The following is a 26425-nucleotide window of genomic DNA, read 5'->3' as shown; positions in this document are numbered from 1 at the left end:
ACAAACATCCTGCCACATTCCATTTGGACTGTTTCTGGTGTCACTCAATACTTGCATTGAGCAAGGCCGTGACATCTAGTCACATGATCGTCGTTCCCGAAACTGGAGAATCCTCACAATGCGCGTGATGTGAGGTTTCACAAGTCTGCAGCCACGTAGTGGGGCCCAGGATAAGAGACATGTATATCAGAATTGGGGATATATATCAGGATGGGCACAGGATAAGGGACATATATACCAGGATTGGGGATATACATACCAGGATGTGGGATTTATACACCAGGATGAAGCCCAGGCAGCATAAGTGACATATATACCAGGATGGGGGATATGTATACCTGGATGGAGGACATTATATCAATATATATATATATATATATATATATACACATATATACAATATATATATATATATATATACACACACACCAGGATGAGGGGTCCGGTCTTGCAGCGGAGCTCATCAGACTCTAGCCTAGTTACGGCACTAACCACTGTAAATATGTCACAGTAGAATATGTAAAAGTCTCAAAATACCAAAGCTGATTATTTTAGGATATGATTAACAAGCCATTGTCCAGGTATTTTTTTTAATATAGAATTGACGAAGTCTAAAATAACGAATCCCCACTCTCTCACATGGCCTTGGTCTTTTTTTATAGGCTGCAGTGGGAATGACATTCTGAGTTGTATCCTTTAAAATGGAAACTACTCCTAAATATATTTTATATGTACTGTAATTTTATTTTAATGTAATCATATTAATAAAGTGGTATAATAAATTCCTAAATTTTCTAATGTAGTGCTATTACAAGTATATGCGTGGCCCATGCTTAGTTTTATAGTGCTATCCAATAGTGTTTTTGGTGGCTTATTGGTCCACAATTGGCACTCAGAGGTCAGAGGAGGACAGAGCTGTGTCCAAAGAAGTTTGGGACAATAGCTGTGATCCAAGATAGCAATTAGTGCTCAATGAGAGCTGGCAAAGCATTGATGGACGTCAGTCAAAGCATTGTTTTCAGGCTAGCTGCTACATCTAGGTGATTATAATTTTAATTCTTCCATTCATTATTTTATTACAGCTTTTAAATAAGGACTCATTGCCATTTAAATATAAATAAGGAAAAAAAAATAAAGGAAGATTACATTTTATTCCCAAATATCTTATCAATATACATGTAGGCCTGACATTGCCATCTCCGTATGCGGTTCCACCATTACTCCAAAGCAACATGCCCGCTGTCTTGGGGTCATCCTTGATTCCGAGCTTTCATTCACCCCCCACATCCGATCACTGGCTCGCTCTTCCGAGCTGCATCTCAAAAACATTTCTAGAATTCGCCCTTTTCTTACTTTTTACTCTGCAAAAACTCTTACTGTTTCACTTATTCATTCCCGTCTGGACTATTGTAACTCTCTACTAATCGGCCTCCCTCTTACCAAACTCTCCCTGCTCCAATCTGTCCTGAATGCTGCAGCCAGGATCATATTCCTCACCAACCGTTACACCGATGCCTCTACCCTGTGCCAGTCATTACATTGGCTACCCATCCACTCCAGAATCCAGTACAAAACTACTACCCTCATCCACAAAGCACTCCATGGTTCAGCACCACCCTACATCTCCTCTCTGGTCTCAGTCTGCCACCCTACCCGTGCCCTCCGCTCCGCTAATGACCTCAGGTTAGCATCCTCAATAATCAGAACCTCCCACTCCCGTCTCCAAGACTTTACACGTGCTGCGCCGATTCTTTGGAATGCACTACCTAGGTTAATACGATTAATCCCCAATCCCCACAGTTTTAAGCGTGCCCTAAAAACTCATTTGTTCAGATTGGCCTACCGCCTCAATGCATTAACCTAACGATTCCTGTGTGGCCTATCATAAAAAAAAACAAACCATAATCAGGTTCCTCGTATCATGTTCTCATACACTTTATGCAGTTAATAGCCCTCTGTGTCTGTACTGCTACATACTTAGGCAGTTAACTGGTTCATGCAGCTTTACATGAACACCCGAGCCTTACACTATGGCTGGTCCAAATAACTAAAGCAATTGTTACCATCCACCTCTCGTGTCTCCCCTTTTCCTCATAGTTTGTAAGCTTGCGAGCAGGGCCCTCATTCCTCCTGGTATCTGTTTTGAACTGTGATTTCTGTTATGCTGTAATGTCTATTGTCTGTACAAGTCCCCTGTATAAGTTGTAAAGCGCTGCGGAATATGTTGGCGCTATATAAATAAAATTATTATTATTATTATTAGGGTAGTGTGGATGAGTTTAACCTGTTACCGACATTTTGTACAGTTATATCATGTGCTGGCTCCCTAAAATTGATCCGGACTCAGGAACTGAGTCTGCATCTTCCTCAGCAGATGATGGCTGTGATATTCAGCCATCATCTGCCTCCAGTACGAATGCTGAACAGTTAAATGTGGCTGTCAATCTCTGGTAGTAGAATTTGCAATGGGCATTCAGGGGGGTGCGTCATTCCAACGAGTTGCCATGACAGGATAAATCTGCTGAAGACTTCCGTGTCTGTCATGATGGTACTTTTGTGAATGTCAGCTTCTGGCTGGTGTTCACAAGAGACCATGAATTTTGCTATATACATCAGTACTGTGGTATTGTTGTACATAACTCAAGCGATTGGATGATCGCAGTTTCAAGCCCCCTGAGGGGATTAACAGATTAATTGAAAAGTAAAACACAAAATACTTTTTAAAATATTAAAATATATAAGTTCAAATCACCCCGCTTATACCCAATTAATCCCTTCTCGACACGACCAATTTCCATTTTTGCGTTTTCATTTTTACGTCCACTTCTTCTCATAGCTATAACTTTTTTTTTATTGCTTAGTACTCATAAATGTATGAGGCCTTGTTTTTAGTGGAATAAATTGTACAAATGTGACTTTTTGATCACCTGCTACAGCCTTTTTTGTGCAACTGCGGACACCAAAAAACGTGATTTTGGCGTTGTTGAATTTTTTAGTTTACAGTGTTTACCAAACAGGTTAATTGTTTTTATATTTTGGTAGATCTGACTTTTCTGAAAGGGGCTATATCACATAAGTGTATTTTTTTAATATCCTTATTTTTAATGGGGAAAAGGTGGGTGATTTGAACTTTTAGGGTTTTTTTTCATATTTTTTAAAACTTTTTTTTTATATGAAACTGTTATTGTTAGCCCCCTTTGGGGACTTGAAGATGCGATCATCCGATTGCTTGTGCTACATACAGCAATGCATATACTGTAGGAGAAATCACAGTCTCCTTCGAATCCCAGCCACAGGCAGGGTTTCCAAGGGTCTCCATAATGACAGGCACAGGGGTCATCAGCTTACCCTCGGCTGTCATAACAACCCATCGGCGACCTGTGATCACATCACGGGTGCGCCGATTGGCAGAGATAAGGACGCGCATGCATGCCGGCACTTGTTAAATGCCGCTGTCAGATAGCGCTGCTTCACCAAGAAGCAAGAGAAATTGACATGCTGTGGATTTGAAAAAACACAGCGCAGGTAAGATTACGCAGCATTAAGAAGAAGCACAGTGGGCAGGAGATTTCTATAAATCCCATCCTCGATGCTTGAACTGTAAGAAGCTACTTTTGTGACGCAGCAAAAACATGCAGCGTGAAAAATGCACCAAAAGCTCATTGTGGGAATGTAGCTTACTTTTTCACACAAGTGGGCACATTTTTATTTCATAACTAAAAAGTACAGCTTAGCAACATTATTTTTGTTGTGCTTTCACACTCGTGGTAGCATGAGACGGACTCTACACACACAAGTGGCTCAGGTAGTGCAGCTCATCCAGGATGGCAAATCAATATGAGCTGTGGCCAGAAGGTTTGCTGTGTCTGTCAGCGTAGTGTCCAGAGGCTGGAGGCACTACCAGGAGACAGGCCAGTACACCATGAGACGTGGAGGGGGCCGTAGGGGTGCAACAACCCAGCAGCAGGACCCTTACCTCAGCCTTTGTGCAAGAAGGAACAGGAGGAGCACTGCCAGAGCCCTGTAAAATGACCTCCAGCAGGCCACAAATGTGCATGTCTCTGCACAATTGGTTAGAAACTGACTCCATGAGGATGGTCTGAGTACCCGACGTCCACAGATGGGGGTTGTGCTCACAGCCCAACACCGTGCAGGACGCTTGGCATTTGCCAGAAAACACCAGGATTGGCAAATTCACCACTGGCGCCCTGTGCTCTTCACAGATGAAAGCAGGTTCACACTAAGCACATGTGACAGATGTGACAGAGTCTGGAGACGCCGTGAAGAGCTAGCTGCTGCCTACAACATCCTTCAGCATGACTGGTTTGGCAGTGGGTCAGTAATGGTATGAGGTGGCATTTCTTTGGAGGGCCGCACAGCCCTCCATGTGCTCGCCAGAGGTAGCCTGACTGCCATTAGGTACCGAGATGAGATCCTCAGACCCCTTGTGAGACCATAAGATGGTGCGGTTGGCCCTGGATTCCTCCTAATGCAGGACAATGCCAGACCTCATGTGGCTGGAGTGTGTCAGCAGTTCCTGCAAGATGAAAGCATTGAAGCTATGGACTGGCCCGCCCGTTCCCCAGATCTGAATCCGATCGAACACATCTGGGACATCATGTCTCGCACCATCCACAAACGTCACGTTGCACCACAGACTGTCCAGGAGTTGACAGATGCTTTTGTCCAGGTCTGGGTGGAGATACCTCAGGAGATCATCCGCCACCTCATTAGGAGCATGCCCAGGCATTGTAGGGAGGTCATGCACGTGGAGGCCACACACACTACTGAACATCATTTCGTTGTCATGAGGCTTTTCCACTGAAGTTTGATCAGCCTGTAACTTTATTTTACACTTTGACTTTAAGCATCATTCCAACTCCAGACCTCCGTGGGATATTAGTTGTGATTTACGTTGATCATTTTTAGTTTTTATTGTTCTCAACGCATTCCACTATGTAATGAGTAAAGATTTACAACTGGAATATTTCATTCAGTGATATCTAGGATGTGGGATTTTAGTGTTTACTTAATTTTTTTGAGCAGTGTACTTGATTTACTATGTACAGACAAAAGCAGCATCTTTTTTATTCAACAATCAACCCATTTTATTGTAATAGAAATTTGTGAATGATAATAAAGTCATATTTGCACGTAGCTGAACAGTGGGGTCCTGGAGTTAATGTTACTGGAGGGTCCTTGGTACCCCAGTCCGACACTGTTTCCATTTAAGCATACATAAGTCCTTTCTGCCTGCCTGCATAGTTGTGAAGGAGTTAATCTCTTGTCTGTATGGAGTTTCCCCTTTCCTACCTCTGCTAAGGCTGTGATCACTCAAGAGTGACTATACCCCTTATTTTCCTGTTAGCTGGGAGCTGGATGGTGTTTCCCTGGAAACGCCATGGATTTGTTCCCATCCTCGCTACATCTGCAGCCCCTGCTCTCTGGGAGAGAGGGACATCCCTCCCCTTGTATGTGACATTTCCTTTGGTAGGATTTGCTCTGCTGGCAATCTGCCACTGTCATAGAATTAATGTACATCCATGTGGCCTAGAGGTCATTGGGAAATACACAGGAAGGCAGATTGCACACTAAGGCTTCCGAAGGAGTAAAGTATTCATTTTCCTTAATATATTCATATACATAAGAAGAGATTTTCATGTACAAGTATACCTTGTTGTACATTGCTACAGTATAAATACAAGGACCAGTTATTGCAAGACACCAAACCTAAGGGTCTGGTCACACCTGGATAGTGTTGTCTGTTTATAAAGGGCACCATATCCCTCACCTGTCTGAAGTGATGATTAGCAATACTGTCCCACACCTGTTGTGTATTTGCTTTTTGGGCTCCCCTGGTGGTTGCTGGTGGTACTGGTGACTTGTTTGCACTTTGCTGCTTCTGTTCACCTGCTTCCATCAGCGTTTGGGAGTTTCCTATTTAGCCTTGCTCTCCAGTCATTTCCTTGCCGGTCATCATTGTAACCAGAGCCTTCGGTTGCATGTTCCTGCTACTAGTCTGCTGATCAGCTAAGTGGACTTTGTCCTTTTGTTTTGTACCTTTTGTCCAGTTTGCAGTTTTTGTAATTCTCTGTAGCTGGAAGCTCTTGCGGGCTGAAATTGCCACTCCTGTGTCATGAGTTGACACAGGAGTCTTTAAAGTAATTTCAGGATGGTTTTTGAAAGGGTTTTCAGTTGACCGTGAAGTCCTCTTTTGTATCCTTCTGCTATCTAGTAAGTGGACCTCTCTTTGCTAAATCTACTTTCATACTGTGTATGTCTTTTCCTCTTAATTCACCGTTATTACATGTGGGGGGCTGCTATCATCTTTTGGGGTATTTCCCTAGAGGTAAGCCAGGTCTGTTTCTTCCTCTACCAGGCGTAGTTAGTCCTCCGGCTGGCGCGTGGCATATAGGAAGCCGTAGGTATGCTCCCTGGCTACTATTAGTTGTGAGGTAGATTTAGCTCACGGTCAACTCGAGTTTCCATCACCCGAGAGCTCGTTCGTTATTTATATGTTTCTTACGTTCCCTTGCCATTGGGAACCATGACAGTATGACCGGCCAGTGTTAAACTTATTGGCAGAAGAAAGGAGACAAAAAAGAAGTCTGTAAATTTTTTTTTTTTTTTTTTTTCTCTTTTTCCCCTATGCTTGCTCCATAGTTGGATCAGTTGTATTTCAGCTCTAATTACAGCCTTTGCCTTTCTCTCCTTATAATCCTTGAATGGCTCTGAGCTCACCTGTTTAAAGATGGATCCTCAGAGTTTGGCTGCAGGTTTAAATAATCTTGCTACGAAGGTTCAAAATTTACAAGATTTTGTTATACATGCTCCTATTTCTGAACCTAAAATCCCTACACCAGAGGTGTTTTCCGGAGATAGATCTCGGTTTTTGAATTTCAAATATAATTGTAAATTATTCCTTTCTCTCAGACCTCACTCCTCAGGAGATCCTGTCCAGCAGGTTAAGATTGTAATCTCTTTGCTGCGAGGTGACCCTCAAAATTGGGCATTTTCATTGGCACCAGGGGATCCTGCGTTGCTCAATGTGGATGCGTTTTTCCTGGCTTTAGGGTTGCTTTATGAGGAACCTAATTTGGAGATTCAAGCTGAAAAAGCTTTGATAGCCCTATCTCAAGGGCAAGATGAAGCGGAGATATACTGCCAAAAATTTCGTAAATGGTCTGTGCTTACTCAGTGGAATGAGTGCGCCTTAGCGGCAAATTTCAGAGAGGGTCTTTCTGATGCCGTTAAAGATGTTATGGTCGGGTTCCCTGCGCCTACAGGTCTGAATGAGTCCATGACAATGGCAATTCAGATTGATCGGCGTTTGCGGGAGCGCAAACCCGTGCACCATTTGGCGGTATCTTCTGAAGAGACGCCAGAGAAAATGCAATGTGACAGAGTTATGTCCAGAAGCGAGCGGCAGAATTATAGGCATAAAAATGGGTTATGCTTCTATTGTGGTGATTCTGCTCATGTTATATCAGCATGCTCTAAACGTACTAGGAAGGTTGACAAGTCCATTTCAATTGGCACTTTACAGTCCAAATTTATTTTGTCTGTAACCTTGATTTGTTCATTATCAGTTATTACCGTGGATGCCTATGTGGACTCTGGCGCCGCTCTGAGTCTTATGGACTGGTCCTTTGCCAGGCGCTGTGGGTTTGATTTAGAGCCTCTGGAAGTCCCTATACCTCTGAAGGGTATTGATTCTACACCTTTGGCTTGTAATAAACCACAGTTCTGGACACAAGTGACTATGCGTATGACTCCAGACCATCAGGAGGTGATTCGCTTCCTTGTGTTGTACAATTTACATGATGTTTTGGTGCTTGGATTACCATGGTTACAGTCTCATAACCCAGTCCTTGACTGGAAAGCTATGTCTGTGTTAAGCTGGGGATGTCGGGGGGCTCATGGGGACACTCCTATGGTGTCCATTTCGTCATCTATTCCATCTGAGATTCCGGCATTTTTGTCTGATTATCGTGATATTTTTGAAGAGCCTAAGATTGGTTCACTCCCTCCTCACAGGGATTGTGATTGCGCCATAGATCTGATTCCTGGCAGTAAATTTCCAAAGGGTCGTTTGTTTAACCTATCTGTACCTGAACATGCTGCTATGCGCGAGTATATTAAGGAGTCCCTGGAAAAGGGACATATTCGTCCTTCTTCATCACCTTTAGGAGCCGTTTTTTTCTTTGTCTCTAAAAAGGATGGCTCTCTGAGGCCTTGTATTGATTATCGACTCCTGAATAAAATTACAGTCAAATATCAGTATCCATTGCCTTTGCTGACTGATTTGTTTGCTCGCATAAGGGGGGGCTAAGTGGTTCTCTAAGATTGATCTTCGTGGGGCGTATAATTTGGTGCGAATTAAGCAGGGGGATGAGTGGAAAACCGCATTTAATACGCCTGAGGGCCATTTTGAGTATTTGGTAATGCCTTTCGGCCTTTCTAATGCTCCTTCGGTCTTTCAGTCCTTAATGCATGATATTTTCCGTGAATATTTGGATACATTTTTGATTGTTTACTTGGATGATATTTTGATTTTTTCTGATGACTGGGAGTCTCATGTTCAGCAGGTCAGGAGGGTTTTTCAGGTTTTGCGGGAGAATTCTTTGTGTGTAAAGGGTTCAAAGTGTGTTTTTGGGGTTCAAAAAATTTCCTTTTTGGGGTACATTTTTTCCCCTTCTTCTATTGAGATGGACCCTGTCAAGGTTCGGGCTATTTACGACTGGACGCAGCCTACTTCTCTGAAGAGTCTCCAGAAATTCTTGGGCTTTGCTAATTTTTATCGTCGATTTATAGCTGGTTTTTCTGGCGTTGCTAAACCTCTGACGGATTTGACTAAAAAGGGTGCTGATGTTGCCAATTGGTCCCCTGCTGCCGTGGAGGCCTTTCGGGAGCTTAAGCGCCGCTTTTTGTCTGCCCCTGTGTTGCGCCAGCCTGATGTTTCTCTTCCCTTTCAGGTTGAGGTCGATGCTTCCGAGATCGGAGCGGGGGCGGTTTTGTCGCAGAAAAGTTCCGACTGCTCGGTGATGAGACCTTGTGCTTTCTTTTCGCGAAAATTTTCGGCCGCCAAGCAAAACTATGATGTTGGTAATCGGGAGCTTTTGGCCATGAAGTGGGCATTTGAGGAGTGGCGTCATTGGCTTGAGGGTGCCAGACATCAGGTGGTATGTCATGATTCCCAATGGCAAGGGAAAGTCAGAGAACATAAATAACAGAACAGCTCTTGGGTGATGGAATCTCGAGCTGACCGTGAGCTAAACCTATCACACAACTAACAGTGGCCGGGTGACGTACCTACGTTTTATCCCTAGACGCCCAGCGCCAGCCGGAGGACTAACTAACCCTAATAGAGGAAAAGACAGACCTGGCTTACCTCTAGGGAAATTCCCCCAAAAAGGAGACAGAAGCCCCCCACATATATTGACGGTGAGTTCAGAGGAAAAGACATACGTAGTATGAAGGTAGGTTCAGCAAAGCGAGGTCCGCTTACTAGATAGTAAGAAGATACAAAAGGGAACTTCACGGTCAGCTGAAAACCCTATTAAAATACCATCCCGAAATTACTTTAAGACTCATGTGTCAACTCATGACACCGGAGTGGCAATTTCGGCCCACAAGAGCTTCCAGCTACAGAAAAATAACATAACTGTGAACTGGAACAAAAATGCAAAACAAACTTAGGACTAAGAGTCCAACTTAGCTGATAGTAGTCTAGAAGCAGGAACATGCAACAGAAAGGCTCTGGTTACATTGATGGCCGGCACTAGAATAACTGAGCAGCAAGGCTAAATAGGATACTCCCATATCCTGATGGAAACAGGTGAACAGAGAAAGTGAAGCACACAAGTCCAGTACCACCAGTGACCACCGGGGGAGCCCAAAAACCAAATTCACAACAGTGGTAGTTTTGACTGATCACAAGAATTTAATTTATTTGGAGTCTGCCAGGCGCCTGAATCCTAGACAGGCACGTTGGTCGTTGTTCTTTTCCCGGTTTAATTTTGTGGTCTCGTACTTACCGGGTTCTAGGAATGTGAAGGCAGATGCTCTTTCTAGGAGTTTTGAGCCTGACTCTCCTGGGAATTCTGAACCTGCTGGTGTCCTTAAGGATGGAGTGGTTTTGTCTGCTGTCTCTCCAGATTTGCGACGTGCTTTGCAAGAATTTCAGGTGGATAGACCTGATCGTTGTCCGTCTGGTAGACTGTTTGTTCCTGATGAGTGGACCACTAGAGTCATCTCGGAAGTTCATTCTTCTACTCTGGCGGGTCATCCGGGAATTTTTGGCACCAGAGATTTGGTGGCTAGATCATTCTGGTGGCCTTCCTTGTCTCGAGATATGCGTGTTTTTGTGCAGTCTTGCGATGTGTGTGCTCGGGCCAAGCCTTGTTGTTCTAGGGCTAGTGGGTTGTTGTTGCCCTTGCCTATTCCGAAGAGGCCTTGGACGCACATCTCTATGGACTTTATCTCGGACCTCCCTGTTTCTCAGAAGATGTCTGTCATCTGGGTGGTGTGTGACCGTTTTTCTAAAATGGTTCATTTGGTGCCATTGCCTAAGTTGCCTTCCTCATCTGAGTTGGTCCCTCTGTTTTTTCAAAATGTGGTTCGCTTGCATGGTATTCCGGAAAACATCGTTTCTGACAGGGGTACCCAGTTCGTGTCTAGATTTTGGCGGGCAGTCTGTGCCAGGTTGGGCATTGATTTGTCTTTTTCGTCTGCATTCCATCCTCAGACCAATGGCCAGACGGAACGAACTAATCAAACTTTGGAGACTTATTTGAGGTGTTTTGTGTCTGCGGATCAGGATGATTGGGTTGCCTTTCTGCCGTTGGCGGAGTTTGCTCTTAATAATCGGGCTAGTTCTGCCACTTTGGTTTCTCCTTTCTTTTGCAATTCAGGGTTTCATCCGCGTTTTTCATCTGGTCAGGTTGAATCTTCGGATTGTCCTGGAGTGGATGCGGTAGTGGATCGGTTGCATCAGATTTGGGGACAAGTGGTGGATAATTTGGAATTGTCCCAGGAGAGGACTCAGCAGTTTGCTAACCGCCGTCGTCGTGTTGGCCCCCACCTTCGTGTTGGGGACTTGGTGTGGTTGTCTTCCCGTTTTGTCCCTATGAGGGTTTCTTCTCCTAAATTTAAGCCTCGGTTCATCGGTCCTTATAGGATTTTGGAGATTCTTAACCCTGTTTCCTTTCGTTTGGACCTCCCGGCATCTTTCGCTATCCATAATGTGTTCCATCGGTCGTTGTTGCGGAGATATGAGGTACCGGTGGTTCCTTCTACTGAACCTCCTGCTCCTGTGCTGGTGGAGGGTGAATTGGAGTACGTGGTAGAAAAGATCTTGGACTCCCGTATTTCCAGACGGAGACTTCAATATCTGGTTAAATGGAAGGGCTATGGTCAGGAAGATAATTCTTGGGTAACTGCCTCTGATGTTCATGCCTCGGATTTGGTTTGTGCCTTTCATAGGGCTCATCCAGATCGCCCTGGCGGTTCTTGTGAGGGTTCGGTGCCCCCTCCTTAAGGGGAGGGTACTGTTGTGTATCCGCTTTTTGGGCTCCCCTGGTGGTTGCTGGTGGTACTGGTGACTTGTTTGCACTTTGCTGCTTCTGTTCACCTGCTTCCATCAGCGTTTGGGAGTTTCCTATTTAGCCTTGCTCTCCAGTCATTTCCTTGCCGGTCATAATTGTAACCAGAGCCTTCGGTTGCATGTTCCTGCTACTAGTCTGCTGATCAGCTAAGTGGACTTTGTCCTTTTGTTTTGTACCTTTTGTCCAGTTTGCAGTTTTTGTAATTCTCTGTAGCTGGAAGCTCTTGCGGGCTGAAATTGCCACTCCTGTGTCATGAGTTGACACAGGAGTCTTAAAGTAATTTCAGGATGGTTTTTGAAAGGGTTTTCAGTTGACCGTGAAGTCCTCTTTTGTATCCTTCTGCTATCTAGTAAGTGGACCTCTCTTTGCTAAATCTACTTTCATACTGTGTATGTCTTTTCCTCTTAATTCACCGTTATTACATGTGGGGGGCTGCTATCATCTTTTGGGGTATTTCCCTAGAGGTAAGCCAGGTCTGTTTCTTCCTCTACCAGGCGTAGTTAGTCCTCCGGCTGGCGCGTGGCATATAGGAAGCCGTAGGTATGCTCCCTGGCTACTATTAGTTGTGTGGTAGATTTAGCTCACGGTCAACTCGAGTTTCCATCACCCGAGAGCTCGTTCGTTATTTATATGTTTCTTACGTTCCCTTGCCATTGGGAACCATGACACACACCATAATCCATGTCTGCAATATGTGGGTTGCAACCTGAACAGTGGCATTATGCGACTGCCCAGGCTGTAAACCATGGGAGAATGAGATCATGCGAGCACAGCATCAGTGATGAGCGGCGACGTCATCAACGTTACCGCAGGTTACTGAGGCTGTGCTCTCACCCTCACTTCAATGAGATCACCGCGATGATCACCACAGTTTATCGACCCAGCTCATAGTGAAGTGCTGGGAGTACCGAAGCCTCATTGATCTTCGGTAACCTCGATGACATTGCAGTATCTCATTCTCCTATGGTTTAAAGCCTGGGCGGTTGCATCATGCAACCATTCAGGTTGTAAACCACATATTGCAGAAATGGATTACGGCGTGGGACAGTATTGCTAATCATGACTTCGGACAGGTGAGGGATATGGTTGTTTTTGTTTTGCTTTTCTACAGAAGACAAGGGCTTCAATGGAATGGGCATAAGGTGAGTATTATTGTTGTTTATAAATTTCTGTCTTTTACAGGGGCAAGGGCTTCAATGGAATGGGCGTAAGACGAGTATTACAAATTTATTTAAAAATAAAAAAGAAACACAGTGTGGATTTTTATTTAAAATAAATGACTTTATTCTGAGTGTTTTTTTTTAAATTTACAATATGACTATATGATTATTAATGGGGGTGTCTTATAATGCCTCTCCGTTACTAACCACTGGGTTTGATGTCAGCTGCCAATACAAGGCTGACATCAACCTCAACGCTATTACCTCACATGCTACTGCCACAGGGCAAGTGGGAAGAGTGAGGCCAGGCGCTCATCTGAGGGTTTGACATGTGTAGCAGTCTATACATGTACTTTTTAGATATTTTTGTACCCTTAAATTTTAGATATATCTACTAAATTGAAGCTTGTGATGAGTGTTGCATACACTCCTCCTTTCCATGCACCACCAGGCTTTTTAGACTGTGTATTATGTTTTCATAGAAGGGTTAACTGAAATCACACTTTTACTATCATAACCTGGAGTAGGAAAAATCAGACAGAGAACAGTAGCATTTCCAGAAAGACTTGTGATATAGATCATGTCTTGTCTCAGATGCCTGGAACCTATCCTAAAGAATTAGACATAAATTTTTTTCGTGCCATGTTGCCAGGTAATCCATCTCCCTCTGTACCCCACATCACATGACCATCTCTTTTCTTGGAACGAAGAACTGCAACCCAGATATCGAGCTGGCCAAATATAATCTTGTTTTTTTTTTTCTGTAGCACTTTGCCTTCTGTTTTCACATCACTTCTACTTTGAAATATGAAGTTTTGAAAATTAATTTTTGAAAGAATTATCTTGGCGTTGGGCCTTATTCATACAGCCATCATGTAAATGGACTGCCCATGAATGGAATACGAATGGCTGCCCATTTTTTCACGATCCCATTCTTGATTAATTAAGTACATGTTAGGACATTTGAAAAGACCCATAGACTATAATGTGTACTTTTTGCTTTAAAAACGTACAAAACATGGACGAACAGATATGTAAATGAAGCCTAAAAGTGCATTTACGTTGGCAAGCCATTCATTTGATAGCCAGTTTAAACAGGTCGCCTGTACTTCTATGCGATTGTGAGTTAAAACAATTGTTCTGTGTGCATATAATATCATTGTTCTCGGCAGCTTATGTCCTGTTTACACAAGCAAGCTTAAAAATCATTTCACCAGACTAATGAGTGTTTTGCATCAGCGGGGATTGCTGTCCTATTTAAACATGTCGATAATTGGTAAACAGCGAATCGTCCTGTGTAAATGCACCCCGATTATAAAGTTTGTGTCGGTCCTTGTGCATTTAGATGAATTTATCTTGAGCTCCATACAGCTATGTGTTTCACACTGCCTAAGTTCCAACAGGGAATTTCATTACAGTGTAAACAATGGGGCCAGAAAAACATTGGCATGTCACAAGAGGAGTAAGCAGTTCTTTCACACTCTAGGTTTTAGCCTTTTACTTTGATAACTATTATAACATTGTTTTTGTCAAATATCAATATGTGGACATCTTTGGAGGCATTTTTTCCCTTAAAAGCAGGTATTTTGCACTAAAAATTATTTTTACCATTTGGTTTTATTAAATATTTGTCACTGTTGGGCTTTTTTTTAGGCTTTTTGTTTCACTGCACATCACTGGTTGCAGAATGAATTAACTGAGAATCTGTCAGTCAGATGGTTCTGACAGAAGTTTCTTAATCTTATGTGCCTGATTTGTGACCACATCAAAGTTCAGCTTAGCTTTCATGTGGTTTGTGGTCAAAACTCAATCAGCTGAGAGGAGCTCAGAAAACAAGGTCCAAACTCTGGTCATAGCAGCTCACCGTCAGTGAACTTATTCTGCTACCAGCAATGTACAGGAAACTAAGAACCTGCAAAAGAAAAATGGTGCAAACATTTTATTGAAGCTCAGTAGCAAAACTTATTTTTTAACCCAAAATACATGCAATTAAGTGACACAAAAATGCCCTTGAAGATGTCTGTATCCTTTAAAGGGAGTCTATCACTAGGTTTTTGCTACCCCATTTGAGAGCAGCATGATGTAAGGGCAAATACCCGGATTTCAATGGTTTATCACTTACTTGGCTTATTTTATCTGCTGCAGATCTACCAGTTCTCTTAAAGCTGAGCTCCGCATAACCCCGCCCACACCTCTAATTGGCAGCTTTTCGTGTACATCGTGCATAGGATGAAAGCTGCCAATTAGTGGTGGGGGCGTGGTTATACTGAGCTCAGGAATATGGAGGACTACATGGCAGCAGGTTTACTAGTCCTCTAGTGATAATCTCTTTCTGGTAAAACACTCATTTCATCAAAACTACAGCAAGCAGCCCAGTAAGTGACACATCGTTGGAATCAGGGTCTCTATCTCTCCAGTATGCTGCTCTCAGATAAAGTGGCAAAAACCTGCTGACAGATTCCCTTTAAGCTCATGAAAAACCACTTTAAAGAGGTTGTCCACTACTTTTACATTGATTGACAATCCTTGGGATAGGTCGAAAATGTCTGATCGGCTGGGGTCCAATAACAAGCACCCCCAACGATCAGTTGTTATCGGTGCTGTCGTCCATTGGCTGGAAGTACTCACTTGCTGAGCTGCTCTGTCTACTTGTAGTGGCGGCCACAGACACCTATTGGTTTGAATAGGATGCGGATGTGCAGTACCAAGCCTGGCCACTACAAGTAGATGGGAGCAGCTCGGCAAGTGAGTATTTTCTACTGGCGGCCGACTCTGCCATCACTGATAGCAGCTGATCAGCGGGGGTGTCAGGTGTCGGACTCTGGCCTATCAGACCTTGATGACCTATGCTAAGGATTGGCAATCAATGTAAAAGTAGTGGAAATCTCTTAATCAACCAGGTTAGCCCATTGAAAGTAATTACCACTATACAGCTGTAGAAATATATTTAGATTATAAAATTGCACAATACAAAAGGTCACGTTTTCTAAAAAAAAGTGAGGTTGATTACGTAATCCCCATATTAAAAGAGTTGAGAATGGAAAACAGATTAAATTATACAAATCAGAAACTGAGGTACAGCATTGAGCTTCTTACCTCCACGGGTGTAGGGTTTGCAGGGGACTGTTTGGGCTGCAGGGACTACAAGGACTGAGCAGGGTTGGACTTTGGTTGTTTGGAGACAGACTGTAAAGGAAGAGCAAGTTCAGAACTTGGGGCCCCTCAAAAACTGTATTGTAACCTTCAGGAAACGGAAATGTTTCAAACCTCACTTACCTTTATATGGTAACCACTAACAAAAAATAAAAAATGATACCCCAATACAACATGCAGGGTCAATGGAAGATGGACTAAATAGTTAAAATGTGCAGTCACATGCCAAGTACTAAAGTGGATACTTCCATGTTCTTAGTACACCACTGATTGTTGAGATTTTTGGTGGCATTTATAACAACCTCCATAAGACGCCAAGTGCTAACACATATCCTGAGCCCTAAATACTGTACTACTCACTATGAGTGATTGTAATCTATGACTCACATGCGAACACATATGCTTGTAGACAAAAAGAGCAGATTGACTCACTCCCCAACACTTGTACTGACAACCATGCCATAATGAAAGCTGAGAAATACAGTTGCCTTATAACAGTCTTGGGAATAATAATAGAAAACTAAAAAAAGACACACGAAAACATATCTTTAACCCCGATACTGGACAAACATGCTGACAGACAATACATAGCAAAACTGTTGGTTGCTATATCCTGAGGGGAAGTCTCACATGAATACTTACAGAAATGTTGATGTTTGGCTCAAACATCAGGACATTAGGTGGCCACATATGGCCTGCTCTACTAGCCCAACAGCCCGACAGCGAGATATGTTGTGTGGCAGGAAAAAGGTAATGGTAGTATGGTGTCCACAGCACTAAGGTTGTAAGGCCCCCATATACATTAGACTAACGTCGCCTGAACCCACCGATATCGACAGGCTGGCTGTCAGTCTAATCTGTATGAGGGTGCTAGCCAACTGTTGGTTGGGAGAGCTGTCGATCGCGCATGCCCGATTTCAGGCTGCAGATCGCATTGTTCTCCTGGAGATATGATGCCAGCCGTCATGATGGCAGCTTTCTCATGGAGAGCACAGGGAAGCTTGGCGCTCTTGTTTATGGGAGTGTCGGCTGAGATGACTGTCAGCCGAAGAATCATTCAGCTGGCCGCTATCTAGTGTATATGGCATGCTTAAGGGTGGGATGGTTTACTTAACATTCAGTTTGGCTAGATACACACTGCGTTTGTGCACTTAGGCCCCAGTTCATCATCTTCAGTTTATTGGGGGTCACGTTTTTTTTTTATTCACTGTTGTTTTTTCAGCAAAATGTTGTAAGCTGGTTAAGAATTTGGTGCACAATTTAAAAAATGCTTTTTTTTAGATCGTCTTTAACCATTTTTGGAGCTTGTTAGTCCCAAAGCCTTTAAAAAGTTGTTTGTCTAAAAATGCGCCAAATTTAAAACTCCGACAGAAACCTTACAGCAAGAATTGACTGGAGTGAGATGCACCTGCTGAATGCAACATTTGGTGAAAGTCGCATTTCGGGAATCTGTCCAAAACAATTAGATGTGCAAAGTTGCTGAGGACAGATCAAAAAAGACTTAAAGAAAGGCGATTTAAAAAGTGGCGCAAAATGTATAATATATATGTATATATGGTAAAGTCACTAAAAGAGACCAAATTATTCCAGAAAACTGGAAAAACAGCAAACAATGAATCGAGGCCTTAGCCTACAGCATATACTGTAAGACCTCTTCCTGAAGTATTCTGTAACATTGCCATAGGTCCCCAGTCACCAGATGACAGACAAAAGTGTGTTCTTTTGACATCCATCTGGCAGATATGTGCCTGAATACCGTTTGTGTAACTGTATGGGAATGCACCGCAGACTGATTTCCTATACAGTGGGCTACTGAAAAGAAACATATACCCTGCAGTATATGTCTCCTTACAATAGGTCCTTATGGTGGACAGATGCCTCGGAATCCATCCTAATAGTGGCCACTGTCGGGTGCTTCCCTCCTTGGCGAATGTGACCGACAGTTTGCACAAAGGTAGTGTGTGTTAGTGTGAGTTTTCATATTAGTTCTTCGGTACCATTTAACCTAGTGTTTTAAATGTATCCTATGTTACTGATTCATCAAGTCAGGCGTTTTCCACTTAAATCTTGATGAACAATGCACTGGAGTAAGATATACCAAATTAATTAAGAGGCATTCACTGCCTCTATTAAAATGCCAGGTTTTTGTCATGTAAAAATGAATCATGCCATGAAGAATCATTTCAGAACTTTTTCCACCTTTAGTGTCATTCATAATAAGTATAAATCCATTGAGAAATACCCCTTAACCCTACAGCCTTTAACTGATACTTTATTGAAGAACCTTTGAATTTTTAACTGCACACAGTCTTTTTGGGAACAAGTCTATCAGCATGGCACATCAACAATTGGCAATTCTTCGCCACTGTTCCTTCAAGAAGCTCTCAAAATCTGTCAGATTGTGAGGGCATTTCCTGTGTATAGCCATCGTCAGGTAAACCCACAGATTTTCAGTTGGATTCAGATCTGGGCTCTGGCTGTGCCATTTCAGAACATTAGTTCTCTTCTGGCGTAGTCATTTTTTTATTGATTTGGGTGTATGTTTAAGGTCATTGTAGTAATGACTGATAATTGGAACTGTTCATAATTCCCTCCACATTGACTAAATCCCCAGTTCTAGCTGCCAAAAAAGCCCCAAAGCAAAATGCTGCCTCTACCATGCTTCACTGTAAGCATGGTATTCTTTTGGGGATGTGCAATGTTGGCCTTACACCAAACATACCTTTTACAATTATGCCCAAAAGGTTCAGCCTTGGTCTATCAGACCATAACTCACAAGCTTTTGGCACATTTGATGTAGATTTTGGCAAACCATAACTAGGCTTAAATGTTTTCCTTTGTAAGAAAAGGCTTCCATCTTGCCACACTACCTAACATGTCAGACATATGAAGAATACTGGAGATTGTTATCAGTACTTTCCAGAAATTCATGTAGCTCTTTTAATGTTGCTGTAGACTCTTGGCCATTCAGACCTAGGTAATGTCATTGTTATGCCAATTTTATGCCAGTTGCTGATGACTATCTTCACTGTGAACGTTGGTATATTTAATGCCTAAGAATTTAATTTGTAGCCTTTACCTGATTAATACCTTTCAACAATGAGATCCCTTTGCTGTGTTGTAAGCTGTTTACACACCATTGCTTTTGTTGTCAAATGCAATTCAAAATATGTAATATTAAATCATATTAAAAAAGCAAAACTTTATATGGGATTAATCAGAATCACTTTAAATGATGGCACCTGTGTGCCAACTAGTATTTTACACGAGTTTAAATGTGACTTTCTTAATCAAAATAATTACAGTTTGTTTCTCAATGTTTATCAAATCCATTGTGCAAGATTATAGGTGACACTAAGGGCATGTTCACACTTTGCAGATTTTGCTGCGGATTTTTCCACAGCGGATTTGGAAAAACCGCATTGAAAAACCGCTGCGGTTTTCGCTGCGGATTTTCCTGTGGTTTCTTCTGCGGATTCCTCTGCGGGTTTTCAACAGCACTTTCCTATTGGTGCATGTTGAAAACCGCTGCGGAATCCGCAGAAAGAAGTGACATGCTCCTTCTTTTTTTCCGCAGCAATTCCGCGCGGTTTTTAAAGGGATTTTCCGCAAAGTGGCAACAGCGTTTTTTGTTTTCCATAGGGTAACATTGTACTGTACCCTGCATGGAAAACTGCTGTGGATCCGCAGCGGCAAATCCGCAGCGGATCCGCAGCAAAAAACGCAAAGTGTGAACATAGCCTAAATGTGGAAAATTTTTGGCACCCTTGAAATTGTTTCAGAAAATGAAGTATTTCTCCGAGAAAATTATTGCAATTACACATTTTGTTATACATGTGCATTTCCTTTGAGAGTATTGGGACAACGCAAAAAAAACAAAAAAGCAAAGATAACAGGCAAATTAAACATAATGACGCACAAAGGGGTCCTAACAATTCTGACCCATTTTGGGGTTTAAAGTGAAATGATGTCCAAGTTGCCTTTTTTTCTCTGTTTTTTTGTGTTGTTCCAATACACACTAAGGCAGTGATGGGCAACCTTTTGAGCTCGGTGTGTCAAAATTCGCCAAAAAACCGAGCATAACTTGGGTGGTGTGTCACCTTGATAAAAAAACATAATTTTGCGACATGTATAGTTTAAATAACAAATATGTATAATTAGAATTAACTTACCTGCTTAGTGACTTCTTTGTTCATCTGTCAGTTGGTTTCTTTTGTTGGTCTTGCTATTATTTAACTTGTGTGGGGTGCCGTGAACTAAGATAAGTGAGGGGGAGGGGGAATTCTTCCAGTGATGGCGAACCTGTGGCACTCCAGCTGTTGCAAAACTACAATTCCCATCATGTCTTCACAGCCAAAGCCTTTGCTTTGAATGGCCAGCCATGATGGGAATTGTAGTTTTGCAACAGCTGGACTGCCACAGGTTCGCCATCACTGATGCCTCCCTCTCACTTATCTCAGTAATGGCCAATGACACCCCACAGTTCACTGGATGATGGTTGCTGTAGTAGTCACAGGGCCTCCAGACAGCAATCACAGGGCCTGAGTCCAGACAGCAATCACAGGGCCTGAGTCCAGACAGCAATCACAGGGCCTGAGTCCAGACAGCAATCACAGGGCCTGAGTCCAGACAGCTATCACAGGGCCTGAGTCCAGACAGCTATCACAGGGCCTGAGTCCAGACAGCTATCACAGGGCCTGAGTCCAGACAGCTATCACAGGGCCTGAGTCCAGACAGCAATCACAGGGCCTGAGTCCAGACAGCAATCACAGGGCCTGAGTCCAGACAGCTATCACAGGGCCTGAGTCCAGACAGCAATCACAGGGCCTGAGTCCAGACAGCAATCACAGGGCCTGAGTCCAGACAGCTATCACAGGGCCTGAGTCCAGACAGCAATCACAGGGCCTGAGTCCAGACAGCAATCACAGGGCCTGAGTCCAGACAGCAATCACAGGGCCTGAGTCCAGACAGCAATCACAGGGCCTGAGTCCAGACAGCTATCACAGGGCCTGAGTCCAGACAGCTATCACAGGGCCTGAGTCCAGACAGCTATCACAGGGCCTGAGTCCAGACAGCTATCACAGGGCCTGAGTCCAGACAGCTATCACAGGGCCTGAGTCCAGACAGCAATCACAGGGCCTGAGTCCAGACAGCTATCACAGGGCCTGAGTCCAGACAGCTATCACAGGGCCTGAGTCCAGACAGCAATCACAGGGCCTGAGTCCAGACAGCTATCACAGGGCCTGAGTCCAGACAGCAATCACAGGGCCTGAGTCCAGACAGCTATCACAGGGCCTGAGTCCAGACAGCTATCACAGGGCCTGAGTCCAGACAGCAATCACAGGGCCTGAGTCCAGACAGCTATCACAGGGCCTGAGTCCAGACAGCTATCACAGGGCCTGAGTCCAGACAGCTATCACAGGGCCTGAGTCCAGACAGCAATCACAGGGCCTGAGTCCAGACAGTTATCACAGGGCCTGAGTCCAGACAGCTATCACAGGGCCTGAGTCCAGACAGCTATCACAGGGCCTGCGTCCAGACAGCTATCACAGGGCCTGAGACCAGACAGCTATCACAGGGCCTGAGTCCAGACAGCTATCACAGGGCCTGAGTCCAGACAGCTATCACAGGGCCTGAGTCCAGACAGCAATCACAGGGCCTGAGTCCAGACAGCTATCACAGGGCCTGAGTCCAGACAGCTATCACAGGGCCTGAGTCCAGACAGCTATCACAGGGCCTGAGTCCAGACAGCTATCACAGGGCCTGAGTCCAGACAGCTATCACAGGGCCTGAGTCCAGACAGCTATCACAGGGCCTGAGTCCAGACAGCTATCACAGGGCCTGAGTCCAGACAGCAATCACAGGGCCTGAGTCCAGACAGCTATCACAGGGCCTGAGTCCAGACAGCTATCACAGGGCCTGAGTCCAGACAGCAATAACAGGGCCTGAGTCCAGACAGCTATCACAGGGCCTGAGTCCAGACAGCTATCACAGGGCCTGAGTCCAGACAGCTATCACAGGGCCTGAGTCCAGACAGCAATCACAGGGCCTGAGTCCAGACAGTTATCACAGGGCCTGAGTCCAGACAGCTATCACAGGGCCTGAGTCCAGACAGCTATCACAGGGCCTGCGTCCAGACAGCTATCACAGGGCCTGAGACCAGACAGCTATCACAGGGCCTGAGTCCAGACAGCTATCACAGGGCCTGAGTCCAGACAGCTATCACAGGGCCTGAGTCCAGACAGCTATCACAGGGCCTGAGTCCAGACAGCTATCACAGGGCCTGAGTCCAGACAGCTATCACAGGGCCTGAGTCCAGACAGCTATCACAGGGCCTGAGTCCAGACAGCTATCACAGGGCCTCCAGACAGCTATCTCCTCAGGCCTCAGAAGTGCAGCCTGGGACTTCTGGTCGGTGCAGCCTGGGACTTCTGGTCGGCGCAGCAGGGAGCAGCGCAATGTCGCCCAAACAACACAGATCCGACGCAGAGGCCTGGGACTTCCGGGAGCTGCGCCTGGCCTACCGGAAGTCCCAGGCCTAGACGCTCTGCACCGGAGCTCTGTTGTTTGGACCCACAGACCTCCTGCATGGCATCCGATCCGATAAAAAATCGGATCGGATGCCATTGTTTACTTTAGCATTCCGATACCGCAAGTATCGGGTATCGGCCGATATTTGCTGTATCGGAATTCCGATACCGAGATCCGATACTTTTGTGGTATCGGGTATCGGTATCGAAACAACATTAATGTGTGTAAAATAAAGAATTAAAATAAAAAATATTGCTATACTCACCTCTCCGACGCAGCCTGGACGTCCGCGAGGGAACCGGCAGCGTTGTTTGCTTAAAAATCGCGGTTTTCCTTCCTTACTTGAAGTCCCGGCTTGTGATTGGTTGCGTGCCGCCCATGTGACCGAGACGCGACCAATCACAGCAAGCCGTGACGTAATTTTAGGTCCTTCAGGATTTTAAAATTACGTTCCGGCGTTGTGATTGGTTGCGTGCGGTCACATGGGCGACGCAACCAATCACAACGCCGGAACGTAATTTTAAAATCCTGAAGGACCTAAAATTACGTCACGGCTTGCTGTGATTGGTCGCGTCTCGGTCACATGGGCGGCACGCAACCAATCACAAGCCGGGACTTCAAGTAAGGAAGGAAAACCGCGATTTTTAAGCAAACAACGCTGCCGGTTCCCTCGCGGACGTCCAGGCTGCGTCGGAGAGGTGAGTATAGCAATATTTTTTATTTTAATTCTTTATTTTACATATTAATATGGTTCCCAGGGCCTGAAGGAGAGTTTCCTCTCCTTCAGACCCTGGGAAAGAAGCAATTTCTATGGGGCCGCGGCCGGCGGCCGGCGTGTCACTGAAAATGACTACGCGTGTCAGCACTGACACGCGTGTCATAGGTTCGCCATCACTGCACTAAGGAAATATACATGTGTATAACAAAACATGTGTAATTGCAATAATTTTCTTCTAGAAATACTTCCTTTTCTGGAGCGATTTCAAGGGTGCCAAAACTTTCGAACATGACTATATATATATATATATATATATACACATATATATATATATATATATATATATATATATATATATATATATATATACACACACTCTAAGTGTAGATTTTGTTTGATGTCATTGAATGAAAGCATTTTGTTGTTTAAGGCCTCATTCAGGTGTCCATTTTTTATGTTCGTGTTCCATCTGTGTTTTCCACAGACGAAACAGATATCAATCATAGTGTATGTCACTATTCACATCTGGGTTTTTTTGTGGATGGAGTGAAAAAAACAGAGGCATGTACGCTTTCACGGATCTATACAAGTCTATGGATCCATGAAGTTCACTGACACCTGTGTTTAATATATGTGCTGACTGTTTTTAGCAATGCAATGGGTAGTAGAAGGTTAGTATTATACAGTATCTATTTATTTTCATATAAGAAAATCACTGATGAAACACTGATGGTAAAAACACTGACCAAACACGTACAAAAATCTATCCAAAACAATTATGAAAATTGGAACTTTTTTTCTGCATAAAAGAAAAATAAAAAATGATGCTTGAATGAGGCTTAATTCTTGTATGCTCCTTCTGGGTTTAAATTGGTTACTTCCAGGAATTTAGTTTCCTCCCGCATTAAATAATTCTAAGTTTGAATAGCGTTCTATTAAATTTGCTCTAATGCCTGTGTGGATTGATATACATTGTGAGCTCCACTGGAAGAAAATTTGATTACGCTGGATGAGACTTATTTCCGGATTTTTCTCTGGTAATTTACACAAATTGCTGAAATAGACTGTTGTGAAAGAGGCATGTTTATAATGCTAAACCCAAGCAGTTTAACAGCTTGTTGGTGGTTTAGTTCCTTAAAATCTAATGACTGGTTCCCTTTACAGCCAGTCAAATGGTTAAAAGCAGTCTTCCATAGAAATGTACTTCTGCAGTTCTTGTCATGTTAATAATTACATACAAGCGGCCTGTAATTAGCAGCTTTTCTACCTGCTGCCCAAACACCTCTTGTGCAAGGTTATAAAACACATTCAATCGATTTCCTGCTCTAGTTTATGGCGCTCATTCTGTAAATGATGCCATCGGCTTATTGCTGGGGCCCTTTTTTTAGAGTATGATAAAAATTGAGAATCTCATTTGAGAATGATACATATCATACTGGGCCTACGTGACGACTTTGGCCATGACACAAATCGCGTGGCCAAATTGGCTAGGTGTTGCTGCTACATTGCAGTACAATACTCCTGCTACATTGCAGCGCAACACAATACCGAGGGTGCAGCGACTGTGACGAGCAAGTCGAGAAGTCCCGTCATGTTTGATTTTTTGCGACTTATCTGTCTTGGTTGCGATATCCCATTTGCTTGTGTTGTACGGCGATGTAGCACTGGCACCTAGCGAACTTTGTCCGCATGACTTGTGTCACTCCAGCCTCAGGGCTTCTTCAGACAAGCGTAAAATAAGGATGTGTTATGTCTGAGCAAAAATCGGACTCGACTATTCAAGTCTATTGGTGCACAAAAGAAATCAGATCCAGTATGGAACATACGTTTTGCATCAGATTTTTAAGGTTACATTGCCATTATTGAAGGGAACCAGACATGGCGGATAACACTTAATCAGCAGATATTGGGTTAATCTGCAGGTTAGTGTTGTTAGCAAGGTGCCCAGCTGTCATAGTGAAAGCATTGCTCCTGGGAGAACATTAACTTTATTCCTCCGGGGAGCCAGTACAATTACAATCCCCAATCGCAGCACAGTAAGGGGCGGCTGTACCCACACCCTGGCATTTGGATTGACTCGCGGTGCAGTGCAATAGTGCAGAGCCAGATGGAACTCAAAGTTCCCAGGCATGCTGTCAGTCACCGCTCACTATAGAGCACAATATAGTGAGCGCTGGCTGCACTTCATTTTCACATTGGAGTTGCTCTTTAAAGGGAACCTGTCACCCCCAAAATGTAAGTGGAGCTAAGCCCACCACCATCAGGGGATTATCTACAGCATATTGGAATGCTGTAGATAAGCCCCCGATGTATCCTGAAAGATGAGAAAAAGAGGTTAGATTATACTCACCTGGGCGGGTGGTCCGGTCCGATGGGCGTCGCGGTCCGGTCCGGGCCCTCCCATCTTCTTACGATGACATCCTCTTTTTGTCTTCATGCTGCGGCTCTGGTGCAGGCGTACTCTGTCTGCCCTGTTGAGGTCAGAGCAAAGTACTGCAGTGCGCAGGCGCCGGGAAATGTCAGAGAGGCCCGGCGCCTGCACACTGCAGTACTTTGCTCTGCCCTCACCAGCGCAGACAAAGTACACCTGCGCCAGAGCCACAGTGTGAAGATAAGAAGAAGACGTCATCCTATGAAGTATGAATGTCCATCGGACCGGACCGCCCGCCCAGGTGAGTATAATCTAACCTCTTTTTCTCATCTTTCAGGATACATCGGGGGCTTATCTACAGCATTCAAGAATGCTGTAGATAAGCCCCTGATGCTGGTGGGCTTAGCTCAACTTCCACTTTGGGGGTGACAGGTTCCCTTTAAAGGGGTTCTCCACTACTCGGACAACCATGTTTTAATTAGCATGGTTTCCCCCAGCAAAATAACATTTATATGTATCACCAGAGTCGGCAGTCTCTTTTCCCGGGATAATGTGACATTCGGACGTATCAGACATCAAAAGGAAGTGAGCGTGAGGCTGCAAGTCTGACTTCCTCTTGATGTTTGAGTCGTCCGAAGGCAGGTGGAGTGAAACCTGCTCTGATTGGACGCAGGGATCGTGTGACATAATGGTGACGCTAGCCCCGATAGAGCGAGCTCCGACACTGCTAGCACCAGAAGCGAGTATAAGTGTTATTTTACTGGGGGGCAGATATGATGATTGAAAGGGTGGTCCGAGTAGTAGACAAGCCCTTTAAGTACAGCAGCCTGGGCACCTTTCTATAGCTATTCACCTACAGAATAAATCTATGTCTGCAGGTGAATAG

At 44.1% G+C, this 26425-nt stretch overlaps 1 protein-coding gene across 3 annotated transcripts in view; it reads right to left on the bottom strand.

Moving 5' to 3' along the window:
* Positions 1-26425, bottom strand: part of MAST3 (microtubule associated serine/threonine kinase 3) — a 191967-nt gene that overhangs the window by 161401 nt on the left and 4141 nt on the right. For all 3 annotated transcript variants that reach the window (XM_077272734.1, XM_077272751.1, XM_077272743.1), the window contains exon 2: positions 15863-15952. In XM_077272734.1, coding sequence (XP_077128849.1) covers positions 15863-15952 — 90 coding nt within the window. The remainder of the gene's footprint in view (positions 1-15862; positions 15953-26425) is intronic.

The sequence above is a fragment of the Ranitomeya variabilis genome, chromosome 1 (assembly GCF_051348905.1).
Source record: "Ranitomeya variabilis isolate aRanVar5 chromosome 1, aRanVar5.hap1, whole genome shotgun sequence".
Lineage (NCBI taxonomy): Eukaryota > Metazoa > Chordata > Amphibia > Anura > Dendrobatidae > Ranitomeya > Ranitomeya variabilis.
Note: the sequence above shows the minus strand (reverse complement) of the source record. Positions and strands in the feature narration are given on the sequence as shown.